We start from the raw sequence: 18489 nt of genomic DNA, 5'->3' as shown, positions 1-18489 counted from the left end.
CGGGCGGCGGCGCGGGCCGCGGGGGCGGGCCCGGAGGGTGCGTGGAGGCGCTTGCATCGATCGCGCGGGGCGACCGGCGACCGCTCAGTCCGCCGGGACGGCCGGCGAGAGCGCACGTGTCATGCGCCACCGCTAAGATGGCCGGCGCTCGGGCGCTCGTGGCCGCCTGCTGCTGGTGGTGGCTTACGATCGCGGCCGGTAAGTACCACCAAGTTAACAACTTTACACAACCCCATCGAATCTTTAATATTTTTTAAACGGCATAACGTGACATCGGAACTGATAGTATAAGAGGATTACCATCGTTCAGGCTGAAGAGTTGAGGCGGCGGCGCGAGGCGCTGTCACCTCCGAACTTAACCCGGTCAGCTGTTTCAGTGTCGCGACTACTGTTAGAGTTTTCAACGATCGGCTTTCCACACTCCTCAAACCTGGAATACGTCGCGTGTGTTTTATCCGCAACCACCCCTCGTAATTACCACAGCGGCTTGAGGGTCTGCTTTAGTTTTTAATTACTTAAATCACCCTCTGTAGTTTATTAATCGAAAAAAAAGTTTAGTTTATTTTAGGTTAATTGATTAAGTTCGGTTATGATGTTTGGGTTGTGAGTGGCTCCCGGCGGGTCCAGACGTCGTCCTTGCGGCTGCCGGGCACGGCCCGCCGTGTTACGTAACGGCAGGCGGTGCCGGCGACATCTGCGTAAATATTGGCCGCAATCTCGCTAGCAGTGGGGTGGTACACCTGTCACCGCTGCACCTGGGCCGTGTGCTGTAGCAACCTTCGTTCTGTTCTATCTGCAGACTATGCCAGTACATGTAGATAGTACAGTGTAGCTGGTATAGAGTAACCTACCACCAAGTTCATTTACTGACACAACCTACCTACCCTATCCTGTAAGGTCCTGACTCTTTGCAATACTTTTGGGCTCAATTTGAACGAAGTTTTAAGCAATCTGGATATTAGCGTTTTCGTGTCATAGAAATAAATTGAGTGATATTTTGGCTTTTAATCCACTACATGCCACAAACCATGTGAGTTGTTTTATGCTACGACACAGTTTCGAATTCACCATCTTTTACGAGCACCCTGTGCTTGAATTGGATGTGTAATTTTTTTCTGAATTTGTCAATAAATAGATTGTCATATTAAATTGCAGAATCAAACGGTTTAACTCTCGATTATAAATCAGGAAAGGCCTGACTAGTTTCGATCTATTTGGGATTTTTTTTTAAGGGTGACTGCGTTCACGTCAGGGTGACTGTCGTCTCTTTTTCTTATTATACCTACTGTCATTATATTCTGTATTCAGAGGTTGCAAATAGAGAGCAGTTGCTGTTAGCTTGAGGTCACTTAATATAAAACAAAGTCCCCTTTAAAAGACTTCAACGCGTCGGATTTTATGTAGAGGTCTATATTTTTGATCTGTGTAATTTTGATATCATTTTTCACAAACAATAATTCCTAACCAAATACAGTCAAAACTTACTATTATGAGTGAAAAAATAATTTAAAGTGCACTGTATTTTGGGTCGCTGCAGGTCGTACCCACGTCTCTACTCTACCATAACTTTCACAAAATTGAGGCATTGTAGCAACTTCCTATCTGTATTTAGATTATCGATAGCATAAACGATCCTCACATGCTACAAAGTTTCACTATCGTTACAAACACGTGTGATATGGGATTCCCGAACATAATAAAGCTTTATTTGGTTTTTCTTGACTTCAAAAAATTCAATAAATGCATTGCATGTCCTTCTCGGCTCCAGATTTTTCTAACGGATAGGTAGACTAACACGAGAGTATCCAGTTCTTTATTTATTGAATTTTCCTGAATAGGGAACCAACAAATTCATTTCGTAAAATTTTTAACAAAAAATGGAACCGACTTCAAAAAATTTGAAAATAATTTTCTACTAGTTTAAAGTCGGTGCCTCAGCACGAGCCAGCAGGAGTAGAACTATAGTCGTCTACCTCACCTACATATGTATTTGGCTTTAATCACTCCTGCTTTCTCGTGCTGCGGCACCGACTTCAAAGTAGTAGAAAATTATTTTCAAGGTTTTTGAAATTGATTCCATTTTTTGTTTAAAACATTTTCTCATAGATTTTTTTTAGTGATTTGTAGCCAAAGTGCATCTGAAAACGATTCCATTAAGCTCAAACACGGCATAGTTATATTATTTTATAACAGAGTACCGGTACCTACGGTCTTCATCATCAGGTCCAGTTCACCAAATGATACTTTCTGAAATTAAATACTTGAATTGGTGTTAAAAATGCCAAAATCGCTATTGGTGTGCTTTAAAATTCGAAGGTTGCCCTCGATTTCTCTAGGATTCCATCATCAGATCCTGACTTGGTGTCAAGGGGACCACCTCGGGAGTATTAGAACTAAAAAAGAATTTTGAAATTCGGCCCCCGGCGGAGTTCTCGCGTAACAAACATACAAACACCCGAATTTGAGAACCTCCTCCTTTTTTGAAGTCGGTTGAAAACATGTCAAGTATCGATTGAGGAGATAATATTTTATCCATAAAAAGTACTTAGTGAAATGTTATTTAAACAGCCAGGCCGAGGTACTAATTTTTTACACCCATCTGGGTGTAAAAAATTAGTAATTTTAACTATTATAGCACCTGGGATTTATTACGCTGAAAAAACGAGTAATTAGTCCCGGGTTCTCTAATAGTTATGAGTGAAAATTAAGAAAGTTTAAAAGGTTTTTAGGTTCATAAGAGTAACTTTAGCTAAAATCTGGCCTGATGAGGGATTTCATATAACTTGTGCTATTGAAAATATTTTAGAAATAATCGTCACTATTGAGTTTTTCTTATTGACTATATACTGTTCTGTTCACAAGGAAATAAATTCATTCGGCTACGGCTCGACGTATAATAGCTACGAAGTGTACGAACCCAAGTTAATTATCTATCTTCCAGTCTAGTTTTAGAGTTTTAGGCTTAAAACAATTCTGTATGAAATGGTTCGATGAAACCCTACATTTTCCATTTTATTTTATTACTTGACTCAAGTTCAGCTTCCAAAGTGTAAATTAACCAGCTAAGTAAATAAAATGACGAGTAAAATTATATTAACCAAGGAGTAAAGTAAGTTAAGTGGCGAGTAAAATATTCGGAGGATCGGAGGCTCGCGCCACCCTTACGTAAGGCAGCACATTGAATTTTCATCGTTCCCGGCATTTGTATTCAATTGCCTGGCTTATTGGATTTTGGGAAAACTTTAGGGGAACAATGTTGTACGTTATCGGCGTGTACTTATATTTGGGTTATTACGTAAACTTAACGAAAAAGATGACGAAATATTGACAGATTTTGCACGTTTTACATATTAGGTTTATGCTGCTCATGACAGATAAAGATAATGATCGCAGTAGTAATCAGCATCTGATGGCATGGAAGCAAACCAACGGAGTGTAAAACGATTCGTATGAGGTTTTATTCAGCTGAAGGGTGTAGCCTGAAACAAAGTTTCATTTTAAAATAAATACAGTAAACACTTCTTTTAAGACCAATTGTTCATCTATGCACATGTTAATAATACGGGCCCCGTGATATTGTAATTTAATCTTATCGCAAATCTGTTTGGAGAGGATAATCCAGCGATAGCGGCATTCTCATTCGTTTAGATATCATTATATCAGTTTGTGTACAGTTGTAAATAGCTAATATGCATGATAATTCGTAAATTACTTCTTGATTGTGCAACTTGTAGTTTTTGCTGCGTTTTTCAGTTAAAAACGTAATTTTAGGGGAAATCAAAATATCTAATCTTTGGGAAATCCCGAGGATTTTTTTGCGATCCGCCGCCGATGCGATATCCCGAAATTTAAATTCAACTGCTAGATCTGGTACAAACTTACATTTGCGAAACCGCAGATAAAAATAATAATAGGCTGTAATAAAAGCTAGGTACGTTTTTTTTGCGATTTGCAAAGAATTACCGTTTTAACAGGTGGACGAATAGACGGACTCACAACAAAGTGATCCTAGTGTTCTGATTTTACCAACTGAGGTACGAAACCTTACGAGTAAAAAGCTTAGTAGCGATGTCAAGAAACAAAACAATCGCTGTCTCACAGAAATAGAGCAATTCGATAACTCAAACTTTATTAACTATCTACAAATAGTAGTAGTAGTAGTAGAGAGGCAATATTTTGAGGCATTTTATGTAAGCCATCTATATATCAACCCCTTTACAGTCCTTTGGTATTACACGTTACGTTTCTATATGAGCAGCGACGCGACGATTACTTACTACTCTACTACCACCAGAGGACCTCCGAATTGAAACACTTACTGAAACAGCTTACTTCGAATCTGCTGCAAAAAGCTAAACGTTAGGGCATGAAATAAGTATTTATTTAACTACCAAAAGCTATGAGCCATTAGGATTAACAGACTATTCATGGCTGTTTCGTAACAATCATAATCATAAGACAAATTAATATTGTGTGTGTTCACTTAATTCAGGCTAAATTGCTCCAAGTTACTATATTTAACTTTAATTAATATCACCAGTCGTCGAATCAACGGGGATTGGTGCAACTCACACTCAATATTTTATTTATCAATGATTTCAATGTAATCCAGAAATTTAGAAGGAAGTTACGAGTAATTAACGTCATCGGTCACGTCATTAGGTATTTCCTAAAGTTATTCCCGTTAAACTTGGAGTTAGAAGATAAGCCGAATCAAGGAAAAACACTTAAGTAGGTACATAGTTTAATATCTTCAGATGGTACTAAGGTCATTAGTTTAAAACATTTACCAATAATAAATCGATTATTCGTTCCTGAAAATCGTCATATAGCTCATAGAAATCGTTAGATCCATTTCTGGGATCTCCCGAAACAAATAAATAACAAATAATTAAAGCTTGTAAAAATTGGGTATTTTCCTGGGTAAATAATCTATTTAGCCCGTCAGTTAGATATATATTTTTCTTATTTTTGTATTGTATGCAGTTACATTATGAGAAAGATAGAGCATATTTATTCATGAAAGAAAAAACATATACTTAAAGGTGTAAATACTTGGTAGTGGGCAGGGCACATTGCTCGCAGGCTGATGGCCGATGGAGTCAGAAGGTTCTCGAATGGCGTCCGCGGACCGGGAGACGAGCTGTCGGTAGGCCTCCAACAAGATGGAGCAACGACCTGAGCTACAACACTGCTTAATCTGAGCTGCCTGAGCTGTTTTCACGAAACTACAAGTTACAATTTGCAAGTAGTAGTCTTTTCAATGCGTACTGTTAAATAAAAAACCGGTCAAGAGCGTGTCGGACACGCCCAAAATAGGGTTCCGTAGCCATTATGAAAAAAATAAGTAATATTTTTCTAAGGATTTCGTATTTTATACGGAATCTTCCAAGTTTAGGTATATTTTATACCTTAGGCTGCTATTTAAGAGTAACTACTAATAAATTCAAACCATTTATTCAGTAAATAGGCCGCAATGGGCACTTTTACACGTAATTTTTTTAACTACCAGTGGTTTCGGAAAGAACATCATTGCCAAGAAGAACGGCGCATTCAAGAAGAAACTTGGCACAAAGTCATTTTTTCATAATAATATAATTACAAATAAAATACTTAAAAACTACAGTACACAATTAAATAAAAAATAACAAAAAATAATAATACAGGGATGTATGGGGTCCCTTAGTTACAAAACTAAACACTAACTATATCTAAACTATGCCTACGTTCAAAGGAAATGTAGAATGCTTCCACCGTCATAAATTTTAAAATAATAATAATAATAATTCAGTTCTGAAATATACATTTCAGGTCAAGTAACCATTAAGCTTTTGGATTTCGAAGGCAAGCTCACGTGTGCCGCCCCCAAAGTTAGCTCACACGCACTCATGTCATGCTCTGAAAGCAGAGCGGTACCGAGGGCATGGTATTGCTTCCGTTCCCATAAGCTCTATGGGATCGTCTTGGGAACTTCGACGTCGCGAACCTGTGACTAGAAATTAAGCTAAAAATATAAAAGTTTAAAATCCATAAGCTTAACAATATACAGACTTAAACATAGCAAGGGGATGTATAAAGTCCCTGAGTTTATAATAAAATTCCTAAGAGTTAATAATAAGATGTATATAGTCAAAGTAAACTAATTAAATTATACATATTCAGAGGTGTAAAAAGCCTCCAAGGTCAAAAATTAATAACAATTATTAAGATGTATAAGGTTTCCAAATGTCAAACTAATAAATATTTTTAAATTAAATTCTGCAACGCGGACAACGGCAACACAACCAAAAACTAGGCACGAAATGCGCCGGGACTGCCAAGTCACACTTCACAACACTATACAATACAAATACACCGACATAAACACACACACCACACAATAATTCCCAAGCAAACTTAGCCGTTATAGTTTTCCTTGAAAGTTTGATATACTTGATATACAGTTTGATATACCATTCTGATTTTTTTACAATTTTTCCACCCACCGGTTTAGATTTTAGAAGGGTTTGTTGTGATCCCTCGGGACTATGCAATTTTCTGGGGTGAAATCTATGCTTTCTCCTAGTCAAGGCCTCAAGCCATCTCCATACCAATCCATATTAATATTATAAATACGAAAGTGTGTGTGTTTTGTGTGTTTGTATGTTGGTCCATCTTTTACGCCGTGATTTTTGGCATATAGATAGTTTTGGGCCACAGAGTGATATAGGCTACTTTTTATCCCGGAAAAATGAACAGTTCAAGTGGGAACAGCGCGCGATATCCGAATTCCACGCGGGCGAAGCCGCGGGCAAAAGCTAGTGTATAGTGTATTATTTGGTTCAGTGTTAGAGTTTCTTACATAATTATAATATTAGTATGGATATGAATATAAAAAAAGTTGTAACTTTCTTCTTTTTTACTTAACAAAATAAAAAACACCTTTCTCGTATTTTTGCACCTGTAATATTATACAATAGCATATGAAATATTAGCAAAACGTAAAAGTACATTCAATAATATGTGTAGGTATACTTAAATTTCAATCCGTTGAGTCTATTGGGCTGTATGAAATATACCCTGCAATTGTTTCTTTTCATCTCGACGTTGTGAAGACTAAAATATATATTTCCAATAACAAAAGTAAAGAAAGAAATGTGCAGAGGTGACACGATTGATATTTTTTCCAGTTAAACATTTTCTCGGAACCGGCTGGGCGTGGGAACGCTGGCTTTTCGAAACAAAATAAATACAAACACAATAATACCGTCTCAGCTATCCGCTATCGAACTATTGACAGACCAGCAAGAGGGATTGTGACTGTGACTAGTCCACAATAACCTATCTACTCTAATTTGACACATTACAATATTTACATCTGCTGACGCGACGTTGTAATAGATCTGAAGCGATTAATAATAATAATCGTCATCATATCAGCCAAAGGACATCCACTGTTGGACTAGACCTTCTCCGTACATAGGCCTCCCCCACACAGAGGCCTCCCCCTGAATAATAATGAACTGAATCGGCAAGAAAAAATTGATAAGAACACACATTTACAACTTTTTGATCTGAAATTTTGATCCCTCTGAGAGTCACGGGTCTGTACTAATGAACGCAGTAAATCCCGTTTTCAAATCCACAAACGAGGAAATAACAATTGAAAGTCGTTTTCGCGTGCCTAAAGTCAGGCAATTTAAATAAAAACCTTATCGTAAACGTTAAGACCTAGGTTTAGAATAAAACGAAGTACAGAGTGCCGCATCACACCGTGGCCACTACGGTCTTAGCATTTGCAGCGATACCTAACTACTTACATACCTGCAATGGTTACTTAAATTTTATGTTAAGGCTAACTCAAGGACTGAGTCTTAAAATTATCTGTAGACATTTTAAACTTTTACTGATACTATATACTACCTAGCACAGTCGACTGCACTACTGCCAGATTAGTAACCTTCTTTTTTTATACTAATTCTTTAAGTAAAGAAATCGTTTAGTGTCGTTTTTAGGGACCATAAACAAAAATGATCGATCTGCGAGTATACGGGTTGTAAATATGGAACCGTCCCTTTTTATTGGTGCCATAAAACGAAAAAAGAATTTTACTAGGTATATCTATGTAAGTAATCGTTCGATGCGTAATATGAATTCATTGATTGTATAAATAAGAGTCTTGTTTATCAATGGCAGATTAATTTATTAAAAATGTTATAAGTATACGATAAGTATAAGGTTAAATAAAAGCTTGTAAAAAGGATATTTGCATTGCACTCAAAATATTGAAATAAATCAAGGAAACTTATTCTAATTTGTCTCTCAATTATATTAAATCATAGAAAATCATTACAAGTTTTATTTAGGTGTATTTTATTTCCAATAAGATATGCTTTCTGTTCAATTGCATTAGCATATTCTTATATCATTCTAGAATTAAGCATTCATGAATATTTTAAGGACAATTGAGAGTTCATCGACTGATGTAAGAAAAAGCTAGAAAAAGTAAAGTTCGCGTGCCGCGCGGGGGCGCCCGCCTGTCTTGATTTCCACGCTAGGGCAATTCGATCCTTTACTTTCTTAAAGTACCTACTTTCAGTCACCATAAACTTTAATTGGCATTGATAAATAGTCGAATCGGAATTAACTCCCATGAAGTGCGCGAATATGATAAAATGATAATACACAATCAGTAAATAGTAGTAGTAGTTACTTATTAGTTTGTGACAATAAAGATAAGTTTAGTCGTTTAAAAAAAAAAATAGATAAATTAGTTTTTGAAATATAAAGTATTATCAGTAAATAGAAATAAATAAGATATCAAAAATGTTGTTAATGTTGAAGAATCAAAACTTCTTAATATGAAACACTTGGACCTAAATCAAAAGATATATTTGTGTTTATCGATGTTGATAACTTAATACTTCTTACTTTTGATACGGCAAATCTACGTACAAAAAACTCAGAAAGCTACTATATGTAGAAATCGGCCGGCCTACCGATCGAATGCAGATCATTTCACTTTGCTCTACCGAAAATTAATTATTATTATTTTTAATTTATGTAAGTATTCTAAGTCCAAGATATTTTTATGCACATAGTTTTAAATAAAACCGAAAACTCACATTGATGTTGTATTTGATCCAAAATCAATAACACAATACCGTAACGTATAGTATAAAAATTCTGCGGCATTTGGAAGATAGTACGTAGCAGTTAGGTATGTAAATTGCAAACTAGTATTGCCCTTAATGTGTCATATCGCGCTCCCCTTTGGTTGCATGAGCTACCCTTTTCCTTTCCCCTTGCAAACCTCTTTGATATTTGGTGTTTTAAAAAGGCCACCCGCGGTATTTATTCCCATGAAAAAGAGTTCATATTCCCAACTCAAGCTCATGCGAAGTTGTGAATCATAGTGAATCGTTCACAATGAGCACAGGCGCCATTTTTCAGTAGTCCGCTCGCACTCTTATCAATAATTTATTTGTTTTTTCGCCGAAGGTTGCTGATACTTTCATACATACATAAATACTTGTTAAAAATATGGTATGAATAAGTAATGGGTTAGCTAACATTATAAGTAAAAAAAATGAACCAATAGTTATTTGTTATGCAAGGCTGGAAAGTAACTGTTTGGCACGAGTGCTTAAATTGAAAGCCAAGCAAGCGAAGGATTCTAGAGTTGAACCACGACCGAAGCGAGAGGTTCAAAAGAAGAATCCTGAGCGTAGTCGAGGGTTTCAAAGGCACGAGATGCTAAACAACTTTACAGCCGAGCGAAACACACAATTTTTCACCTCACGACAGCGAGAAAAATGTAGATGGAAGAAAATAAATTGAACACTCTTATAAATCAGTTTCAGGTTATGCAAGCTAGCTTATGCCAATGGCTTCTTCTAAATCGCAGAATTCTCATCCCATGGAAATATAAAATACATCCACGTTCTTGTCTCCATAAACCCCACCTAACCCTCCTTCGGGCAGTCGGGTAAAAAGAGGGAAATTCGAAGTCCAAGTATAAGTTCAGCTTTCTAGATCCAGGGTTTGGGTTGGACGCTGATAAGTGAGTTAGCCAGTAATTTTTACATTTAATTATGCAAGTAGCTAAATCTACTTAAAATTAAAATAATCATTAGGTAATACAGTGTGAACTTTTTCCCTCCGGAAGGTGCCATCTGAATTTGACCACATATCTATCTACCTATTTGTCGTTATTTTTTGTGAATAAAGACGAAAAAACTTATGTAATAGAACAAAATGTAAATAAATGTTATCTATTTTTTTTTTGGTATTAATAAATAACAACAATACTTATCTAATAACAGAATGAAAACACTAACGCATTTATATTAATGACATAATGACAAACCACGTGTCATTGTGCTTTTTTTTCTCGGGTGTGTTTCCGAATCTCATTTCATCATTTGATATCCTATTTTCTTCTTGTTTTTTTTTTTTTTATTTTACTGGATGGAAAACGAGCAAGTGGTTCTCCTGATAGTAAGAGATCACCACCGCCCATAGACACCTGCAACACCAGGGGGATTGCAGATGCTTTGCCAACCTAGAGGCCTAAGATGGGATACCTCAAGTGCCAGTAATTTCACCGGCTGTCTTACTCTCCACGCTGAAACACAACAGTGCAAGCACTGCTGCTTCACGGCAGGATTAGCGAGCAAGATGGTGGTAGCAATTCGGGCGGACCTTGCACAAGGTCCTACCACCTGCAAACCTCCTGTCCTGTCCTGTCCTGTCCTGTTTGTTCTGTATTTTTTGTAATTATAGACGCATTTGGAATAATATCAGAAAACTGAAATGAGCTTTATTATTACTAAATAAATGTTTAGTAATAAGAATAACAGAAAATTAACAGATATTAATTAACATTTAAACGCTTAAATCTCAACAATTATGTGTGTTTAGTAATTCAAGTAAAATATAAATACAACAAATCAAACTATCACATTCAACTATCTACCCGAAATGTATACAACAAATCAACACTATCGTTTACCATAAAGATGATTCTAACGCAAAATATTGTGGCCAGATACGAGGTTGTGAAAGTAAGTGGTCGATATGTATTTTCAAGGCGGCACCCGATCTTAGACTCCAGATGTTGGTTGTAGTGATGTTAGATGTTATAAGGTCTCGGGTGAGCAACGAAAATCTTTTAGTTCATTGATATGATGGACCTCCGCAAAGAAACGCCTGATTCAATTAATAAAAGAAGAAAATGAAATAATTACAGTAAGCGCTATAGATTTTTGAAACTTTAGATACCTAGCATTTAGTAGCTACTCTTGCTTAAAAACTTTGAACAGATTACGAGTATTATGTTAACATGTAAAGCTAAACGGGGCAGAGGTAGAAGCCGAAACCATATTTTGTTACGGCTCACGTACCAACGTTACAAATTTTCTACACGATTACACCAATAGAATGGAAAAATTCTGAACTTATTCCATTATATTTTTGCTTTCTTGTGGGAACTGTTCTGCAAAATTGAGTAATGTTAAAAGTTACTTTTTTATCGCAATCCGCGGGAGATGGAAGTTTTTATCGTTCGTCAAAACTTTGATCGACACCCACGGGAAACGGCGGGTCACGCAACTGAAACTAACACCACGCAATACGCCAAAAGATATAAAATATTTACAATTATGACTCAGCATTAACATAATTATGAACAGCGCCCCAAAATAGAACCTGAATTATCAAGTCGTCGCCTTTAATTAAGTGTAGAAATTCGCTTTTTAATTTACCTACAACTTCAAATGAAAGTATAAGCTTCAATAATAAAGTAAAATAATTCTTTGTTTATTATTTCATTTGAAACTTTATCGGTTTTTGCTCATAATACTTAATTATTTCAAATTGCATCGGCGTACTTTACATTGTAACATTTTTTCAAGCCCATTAGACTACTGAAAGTGGTCAAAACACAATGTCAAGATTAGAGCACGTGATAAAAACTTATAATTTAATGGAATTAATTACACTTCAGAATACTAAATTGAAGTGGAAATACCATAAAGGTACTCTCTCTCATAACAAAAAAAAAACCATCGATCTTCAGACACAATAATCGTGCAAAAATATAGTTTTATGGGATTCAACTTATTTGTTTTCCTGTACTTTTATTTATGCAACTTATTTATAGATATTTAATATAATCTACTTATACATTTGTCTGTTGTTTACGTGTGCTTGAAATTCAGAATTATTTGTACCTGTACGATTTTAATAAAACTTTTACACTTGAGCTCATATTGTATAATACCTGTTTAACGGTGATGGCGACAAATGGTTTTACTAACCACATTTAAATCAATTCGGGAACGTCCTCTGAGCGAAATATTCTCATTCTAACCTTGGCATTGACAGTGATTGGTTTAGCGAACCTGCCTATAAATAATACAGCGCTCCGATTTACATTCGATTTCAATGAAAATACGTTGGGAATAGAGCCGATGTGTTTGTCTGAAGCGCTAAAGCTGGCGATGACGTAGTAAGGTGATCTAAAATTTATTCTCTATTTCCAGACGCATGCAAGCAGGTGTCTGTTGGGACCTTGATCAGGCAACTTGTCACTGACAACTGTTACTAACGGCTGGAGACATGTAATTTGCATATTGAATGCCGCCCTGGACTCCGGCCGTATGAAAATGGACTAGTTCCAAGTTGTAGCGCGTTACTAATAGCAGTATTGACCGCGGGCGGATTGTTTACATTGATATCACTGTTTTCTTGCTGAACTAGTATAAACAGATGTTCATTTGTATGACTGGATTAATTGGTTTAATTTGATTCTAAAATCTATAACCATTCTTTTATGACTGTCTTGTTTTCTGAAGGAAGAAAAACTAAGATGTTTATTTTTCATGGACCATGAAAAAGATAAAATTCTATTAATAACCATCAAAAACAAAAAACGCTCCCGAAATTAATAGCATAATTGTGCAGTAAGTATACTTAAACAAACAATCACGAGTTCAACTCTTAGGATTATAGGATCGAATTAAATCGACTAACCTGCATATGGCAGTTATCTCATATAGAGGTAAGATTCTTAATGCCTTTCCACCTAAAATTCTACTAAAGCAATTAAAATGGGATCTACTTATACAATGTCGATCGTTGGAGATGAGGCGCAACCCAGCTGCAGGTGCTATAGTGTCGCAGCGAGCGCAATGCGGCGCCTCCACAAATTCACGCCGACCTCGTTTCACGGCCACGGCTACACACTTCAAACTAACACCTATTTTATATAACAGAGCATGCTGGTTAGGACAACATTTCAAAACATCGCTTCAAAACACAATTGAAGCGAAATGGAAAACATTATGTAAAATGTTGACTGAAATCACCGTGCTCCAACTTGTTTCTCATTTCCCGTCGCAAGGGGAAAAACCATGCGTGTGTCGAACTTATTTATCCAAATAAAACGCAATAAATTACCTGCTGTTTATTCCAGAGAGGCGAGTTGCCGAGCGACCGCGTATAGCCAGCCGAAAGAACGGTATTGATTACCCACCCTAGTCACATAACGGCTGTACGTAGCCCGCGTAACTGATGTACGTACATGCCGCTAAATTATGGACGCCTACAACCCGCAATTAGGTCGTCTTAACACTTGTTCCTCCCTCCGCTCGTTTCCCTGCTTATAGCCTGTTTGTTGTTTATAGCATCAAAAGCACTTTAAGTGCCTAATTATGTGTAGGTAAACCCGACGAACCCTTCATTAATACTGAAAACATCGGGTTCCTGGGTTTAGCGTTAATATTACGCTGAAAGGGTGTAACTGTAATCTGTAGAGCAATTTTATTAATGATAATTGTTAAAGGGTTTTATTACTTTTTTAACATTAAAAGCGTGCGATGCGTGAAAGTGTCAGATTTTTCGATTTTAGTTGTTTATTAGGGTTCCATAGCCTTACGAGGACCCGTATAGTTTCGTCATGTCCATCCGTCCGCCCGTCTGATTGCGGCTGCGGCTTAACGTACAGATCGTTATTGCTAGAAAGTATGTTAACCACGCATACAAAGTGGTAAACTAAAAAGTAAAAACCCAACTGCCTTAAAAACTAAAGGGAAAAAAATACCCAAGTCTAGTAGTCTCGAACTCTGTCAAGTTGCTAATTTAAAGTTCAACAGTCGGGACCCCTTACCAAGAATTTTTGAGCTGGTTAGGATTTGAATGGGTCCCGATTGTTGAACTTTAAATAAGCTACTTGGCAGAGTTCTAGACCACTAGACTTATTTTTTTCTTTTAGTTTTTAAGGGTTTTTGATTTTTATAAATTGATTGTTTTATTTTATACTTTTTTATATTTCTGTGAAAATGGTAGATTAAAAGTATTATAACCTATATAAATATATTTAGAATGGGCTAATTATTAGCTTTCATTTGATACCCATATTGTTACGATACATTTTTTTTATTCCTCCGCCATATTTTTTTCGCAGACGCCATATTGAAATATTTACAGGATGATCAATCCAAATGTGCAGAATTCATAAACTTAATTTACAGAAATTTTGACCAGGTTCGATTCCCGGTTATGTGTGAGAGTTAAATCAAAAAATTTGAATGCCATTTTTATTAAATCTAAAATCGAAGCCATGGTTCCTAAGAACAGATTTCGCTACCCCTCATAGTTTCTGATTTATCCCTACTGACCCATTTGGATTGATCACCTGTATAACCTATGTCACTCCGACAGTTATGACGAATCCAAATGTGAACCAAAGAATGTCCATACATACATACCCACAGGTACATACATACATACATGCATACACACACACATACGCTCGAAAAACATAACCCTCCTTCGGGCAGTTGGGTAAAATATTTTAGGGCACCACCCTTACATGTACAGGGATGATTTTAGTTTCTCGATTAATTAAACCCATGGTGTCGTTTGTTGTATCGTTGCATAGGTCTTTTGAAAACGTTAACTATGTTCTGACTATTTTTCGATTTAAGGATCCGTTTGCAAAATATTAGGTTTTAAAGTGCTAATTTTAGTTAATAAAGGCAAGACTAAGTTCCACGAGCTAAGCCGATGACTAGAAAAATTTGAAAAAAGACATGATGGTGGAACATTACAGTGGTATAGTGGTATATTATAATTTATAGTTATTTTAAAAGAAAGACTATCATAGCCTAAGTAGGCTTTATAAGTTAACGAATAATAATCGATCAAAACTTTATACATTTACGGCAGAAACCTACACTGCGCATGACACGATAAGTACTTAGCCTTTTTTTTCAAATCAGTTCATAGCCAATTCTCAATTTATATTTTTTAAATATACAGAATATTCGCAAACGTATTCAACTATTTAAACAATTGCAAAGTATCAAAAAAATACCGTAGCAGGTATTGCTTAAATAGTGCGTCTATAAGCTACAGGCGCGTGCCCGCCCAACATTAAGTATTCGTCCTCTGAGGCCTCAAGGACTAATTTGCTATTCCCTGTGGGGTCTGAGTCTAGCTCCGTTCAATATTACGTCATTATGATAAGTGATAACTGTCGTATTTATTTAACGTCAACTTCTCCTCATTACAATTCCATTACACGTCTGAATAAAATATTTTCCAACCGTTTCTGAATAACGAGACAGGTAAATGGAAAAATATTCCACATTTTTCATTTGTTTTCTTGGCGCTTCGACTCAACACATTACAAATGTAATGCGTAATGGTTTTCTATCGTATTTCATCGGTAATGTTCGTATTTTTCGTGATCTGCTGCACATTTTTCATTTTGACATAATTTGACTCTAAATAAGTTCCATAGGAATAAGATAAAATTCAAATTCAAAATTCAAATGATTTATTCAGTAAAAGGCCACTTTGGGCACTTTACATTCATTTATTTAAACTTTTCGGAAAGACCATCATTGCCAAGAAGAATGCGCCGCAAGAAACTTGGCAGAAAGTCATTTTTTCATAATAAGTAATATAATTACAAATAAAATACTTAAACTAAATTATTATTAAAGAAAAAAATACAAAAAATAATAATAATTAAACGGGATGTATGGGGTCCCTTAGTTACAATACTAAACACTATATCTAAACTATATCTACGTTCAGTGGAAGTGTATAATGCTTCCACCGTCATAAATTTTAAAATAATAATAACAATAATTTAGTTCTGAAATATACATTTCAGGTCAAGTAACCATTAAGCTTTTGGATTTCGAAGGCAAGTTCACGTCTGCCGCCCCCAAAGTTAACTCACACGCACTCATGTCATGCTCTGAAAGCAGAGCGGTACCGAGGGCATGGTATCGAGGGATAGGAAATAGATATGAAAATGTCACTCATTAATAGGTACATTAATTGCTTCACACTTTCGGGTGCTGTCCCATTCCGATTGAGATCCGACTTTTCCCGATAGAAAACCATAAGGCCGCTTCTAGACGTCCGTTGTCCGATGAAACAACGGACGTCACTACATCTGTATAATCAATTATTTCGCGGAGTAAATGTTATTAAATTATAGTAAATAACTGGCATTTCACATCCTAGTTAGTAGCTTTTTAGTGCTGGCAGCCGAGCTGGATTACCCGAAAACATAAACAGCTAGCTTGATAGAATGTTCAATTTAAAACTGTTAATTTACGTAATTTGTCAGGGGTCGGGGTTCACGAAGGGCGGCTGACAGTAACAGAGACAGGTTGTTTCGTTACGAACTAACCGCCGTCATCCAGTACCCGACCGCAACATTGGTTTTAATTAATTGACTTGAACCTAAAGCTGAGTCACTAAGTAAATTAGACAAATGTTTTTCTTTCAATTTTAATAACGTAAACAAACATCCTAAATGGGTGGAACAAGGACAGGACAATTGGGAAATAATTTAATAAAGTAAGTGTTAAACTAAACACTGAAAGGTACTCTTACTAAACAAGAGATTATTTGTTCAATTTTGAGTGGTGGATGAATAAAAATATACCCTAATTGCTTAATTACAATTATGAATACACTAGCTTTTGCCCGCGGCTCCGCCCGCGTGGTATTCGGTTATCGCGCGCTGTTCCCTCGGGAACTGTGCATTTTTCCGGGATAAAAAGTAGCCTATGTCACTCTCGGGCCCATAAACTATCTCTATGCCAAAAATCACGTCGATCCGTCGCTCCGTTACGGCGTGAAAGACGGACAAACATACTCACAAACACACACACACTTTCGCATTTATAATATTAGTATGGATTTAAATATTGGGATTTAAAAAGTTTGTTTGTTTTTCATTGAATTGTACAAAAAGGAAATACAAAAAGGGGCTAATACAAAAAAAAGTTTGTGATTTTCGAGTCATTTTCTCTTCGAAATGCACCTTAGCTAGAAAAATTAGAGCCAATGACAAACACATGTACTGTCATGTACCCACAATAGCTGAGCATACACGTGCGCGGTATCGCATCTTATCTCGCGTGCTGTTTGCTCGCCGGCGCCCGCGCAGCGCGCACCGAATGTCAAGTTCAAAGTGTCGAGAACTGAAAAAGGATTGTTGCCAACGCCCGGACACTGGTGCGATTATGGTGCGCTAGCACCGGCCAGTCCGAATTAAGGACATATTAAGAATTTTTAAAAGAAATACAATACCTAATTTTTATAAATGTTACTTATTTCTAATCTTCTTCTTAAAAAATCTTAAATCTAACAAATGAAACCGTACAGTCGATTTTTGTGGTAATTTTAAAACTTAAACTTTTTGAGCGGGGTGAATTGTTGCACTTTTCTCCTTTACGATGTCGTTTCCTATGATGGTTCTTTCCTAAAATGTCTGCTTCTCAAAATGGCCTTCTTCCAACAATCTTCTTTTTCCTATAATGTCTGCTAATTGTTTCCTATGATGGCTCCTTCCTATAATGTCTGCTTCTCAAAATGGCCTTCTTCCAAGTCTATACCATATAAATTGTATACCTAATGTAATGGATTGATGGGTTTGATTTAATTTAAAGTTTATTTTCTTCTTTTTTAGAGCATTTAAATAATTTGAAGTCGGTTAAAATTGTTAGAATTATTAAGGTGTAGCAGATGAAAGTTGTTGGAAATTGATCCTAGGAATACTATTTATATGAGAAGCAGACATTATAGAACGCAGTCATATTAGAAAACTGTCAATACTAGAACCACACATCTTAGGAAACTGACAAATATGAGAACCAGACTTTATAGGAAACAGACATGTAAGAAGTAGACATCATAGGAAACTGACAAATATGAGAAATAGACATTTCAGGAAACAGACAATATAAGAAGTGGACATCATAGGAAACTGTCAATGTGGGAAGAAGGCCATTTTGAGAAGCAGACATTTTAAGAAACAGACAGAACGAGCCTGTGCCGTTTTACCTTGCGGTATCCTGATGAACATACTAAAAGTCCTCAAGTGTGGGGGCTGTGCTGAGGGTGTAGGGGGGGGGGGAATATTTGTTCGTATAGTATTATGATTACTTCAGACTTAAGTTTCTACATAAAATTTCCGAC

The 18489-nt window shown here is 36.3% G+C and overlaps 1 protein-coding gene across 1 annotated transcript in view; it reads left to right on the top strand.

The window, feature by feature from the left end:
* Nucleotides 1-72: 72 nt before the first annotated feature.
* LOC141445286 (protein kinase C-binding protein NELL1-like) overlaps nucleotides 73-18489 on the top strand; it is a 55005-nt gene continuing 36588 nt past the window's right edge. Inside the window, 1 exon segment of the mRNA XM_074111083.1 lies at nucleotides 73-198. Coding sequence (XP_073967184.1) covers nucleotides 138-198 — 61 coding nt within the window. The 5' untranslated portion in view covers nucleotides 73-137.

This window comes from Choristoneura fumiferana, chromosome 2, assembly GCF_025370935.1.
Source record: "Choristoneura fumiferana chromosome 2, NRCan_CFum_1, whole genome shotgun sequence".
NCBI classification, from domain to species: Eukaryota; Metazoa; Arthropoda; class Insecta; order Lepidoptera; family Tortricidae; genus Choristoneura; species Choristoneura fumiferana.
This window is presented reverse-complemented; position numbering and strand designations above follow the sequence as displayed.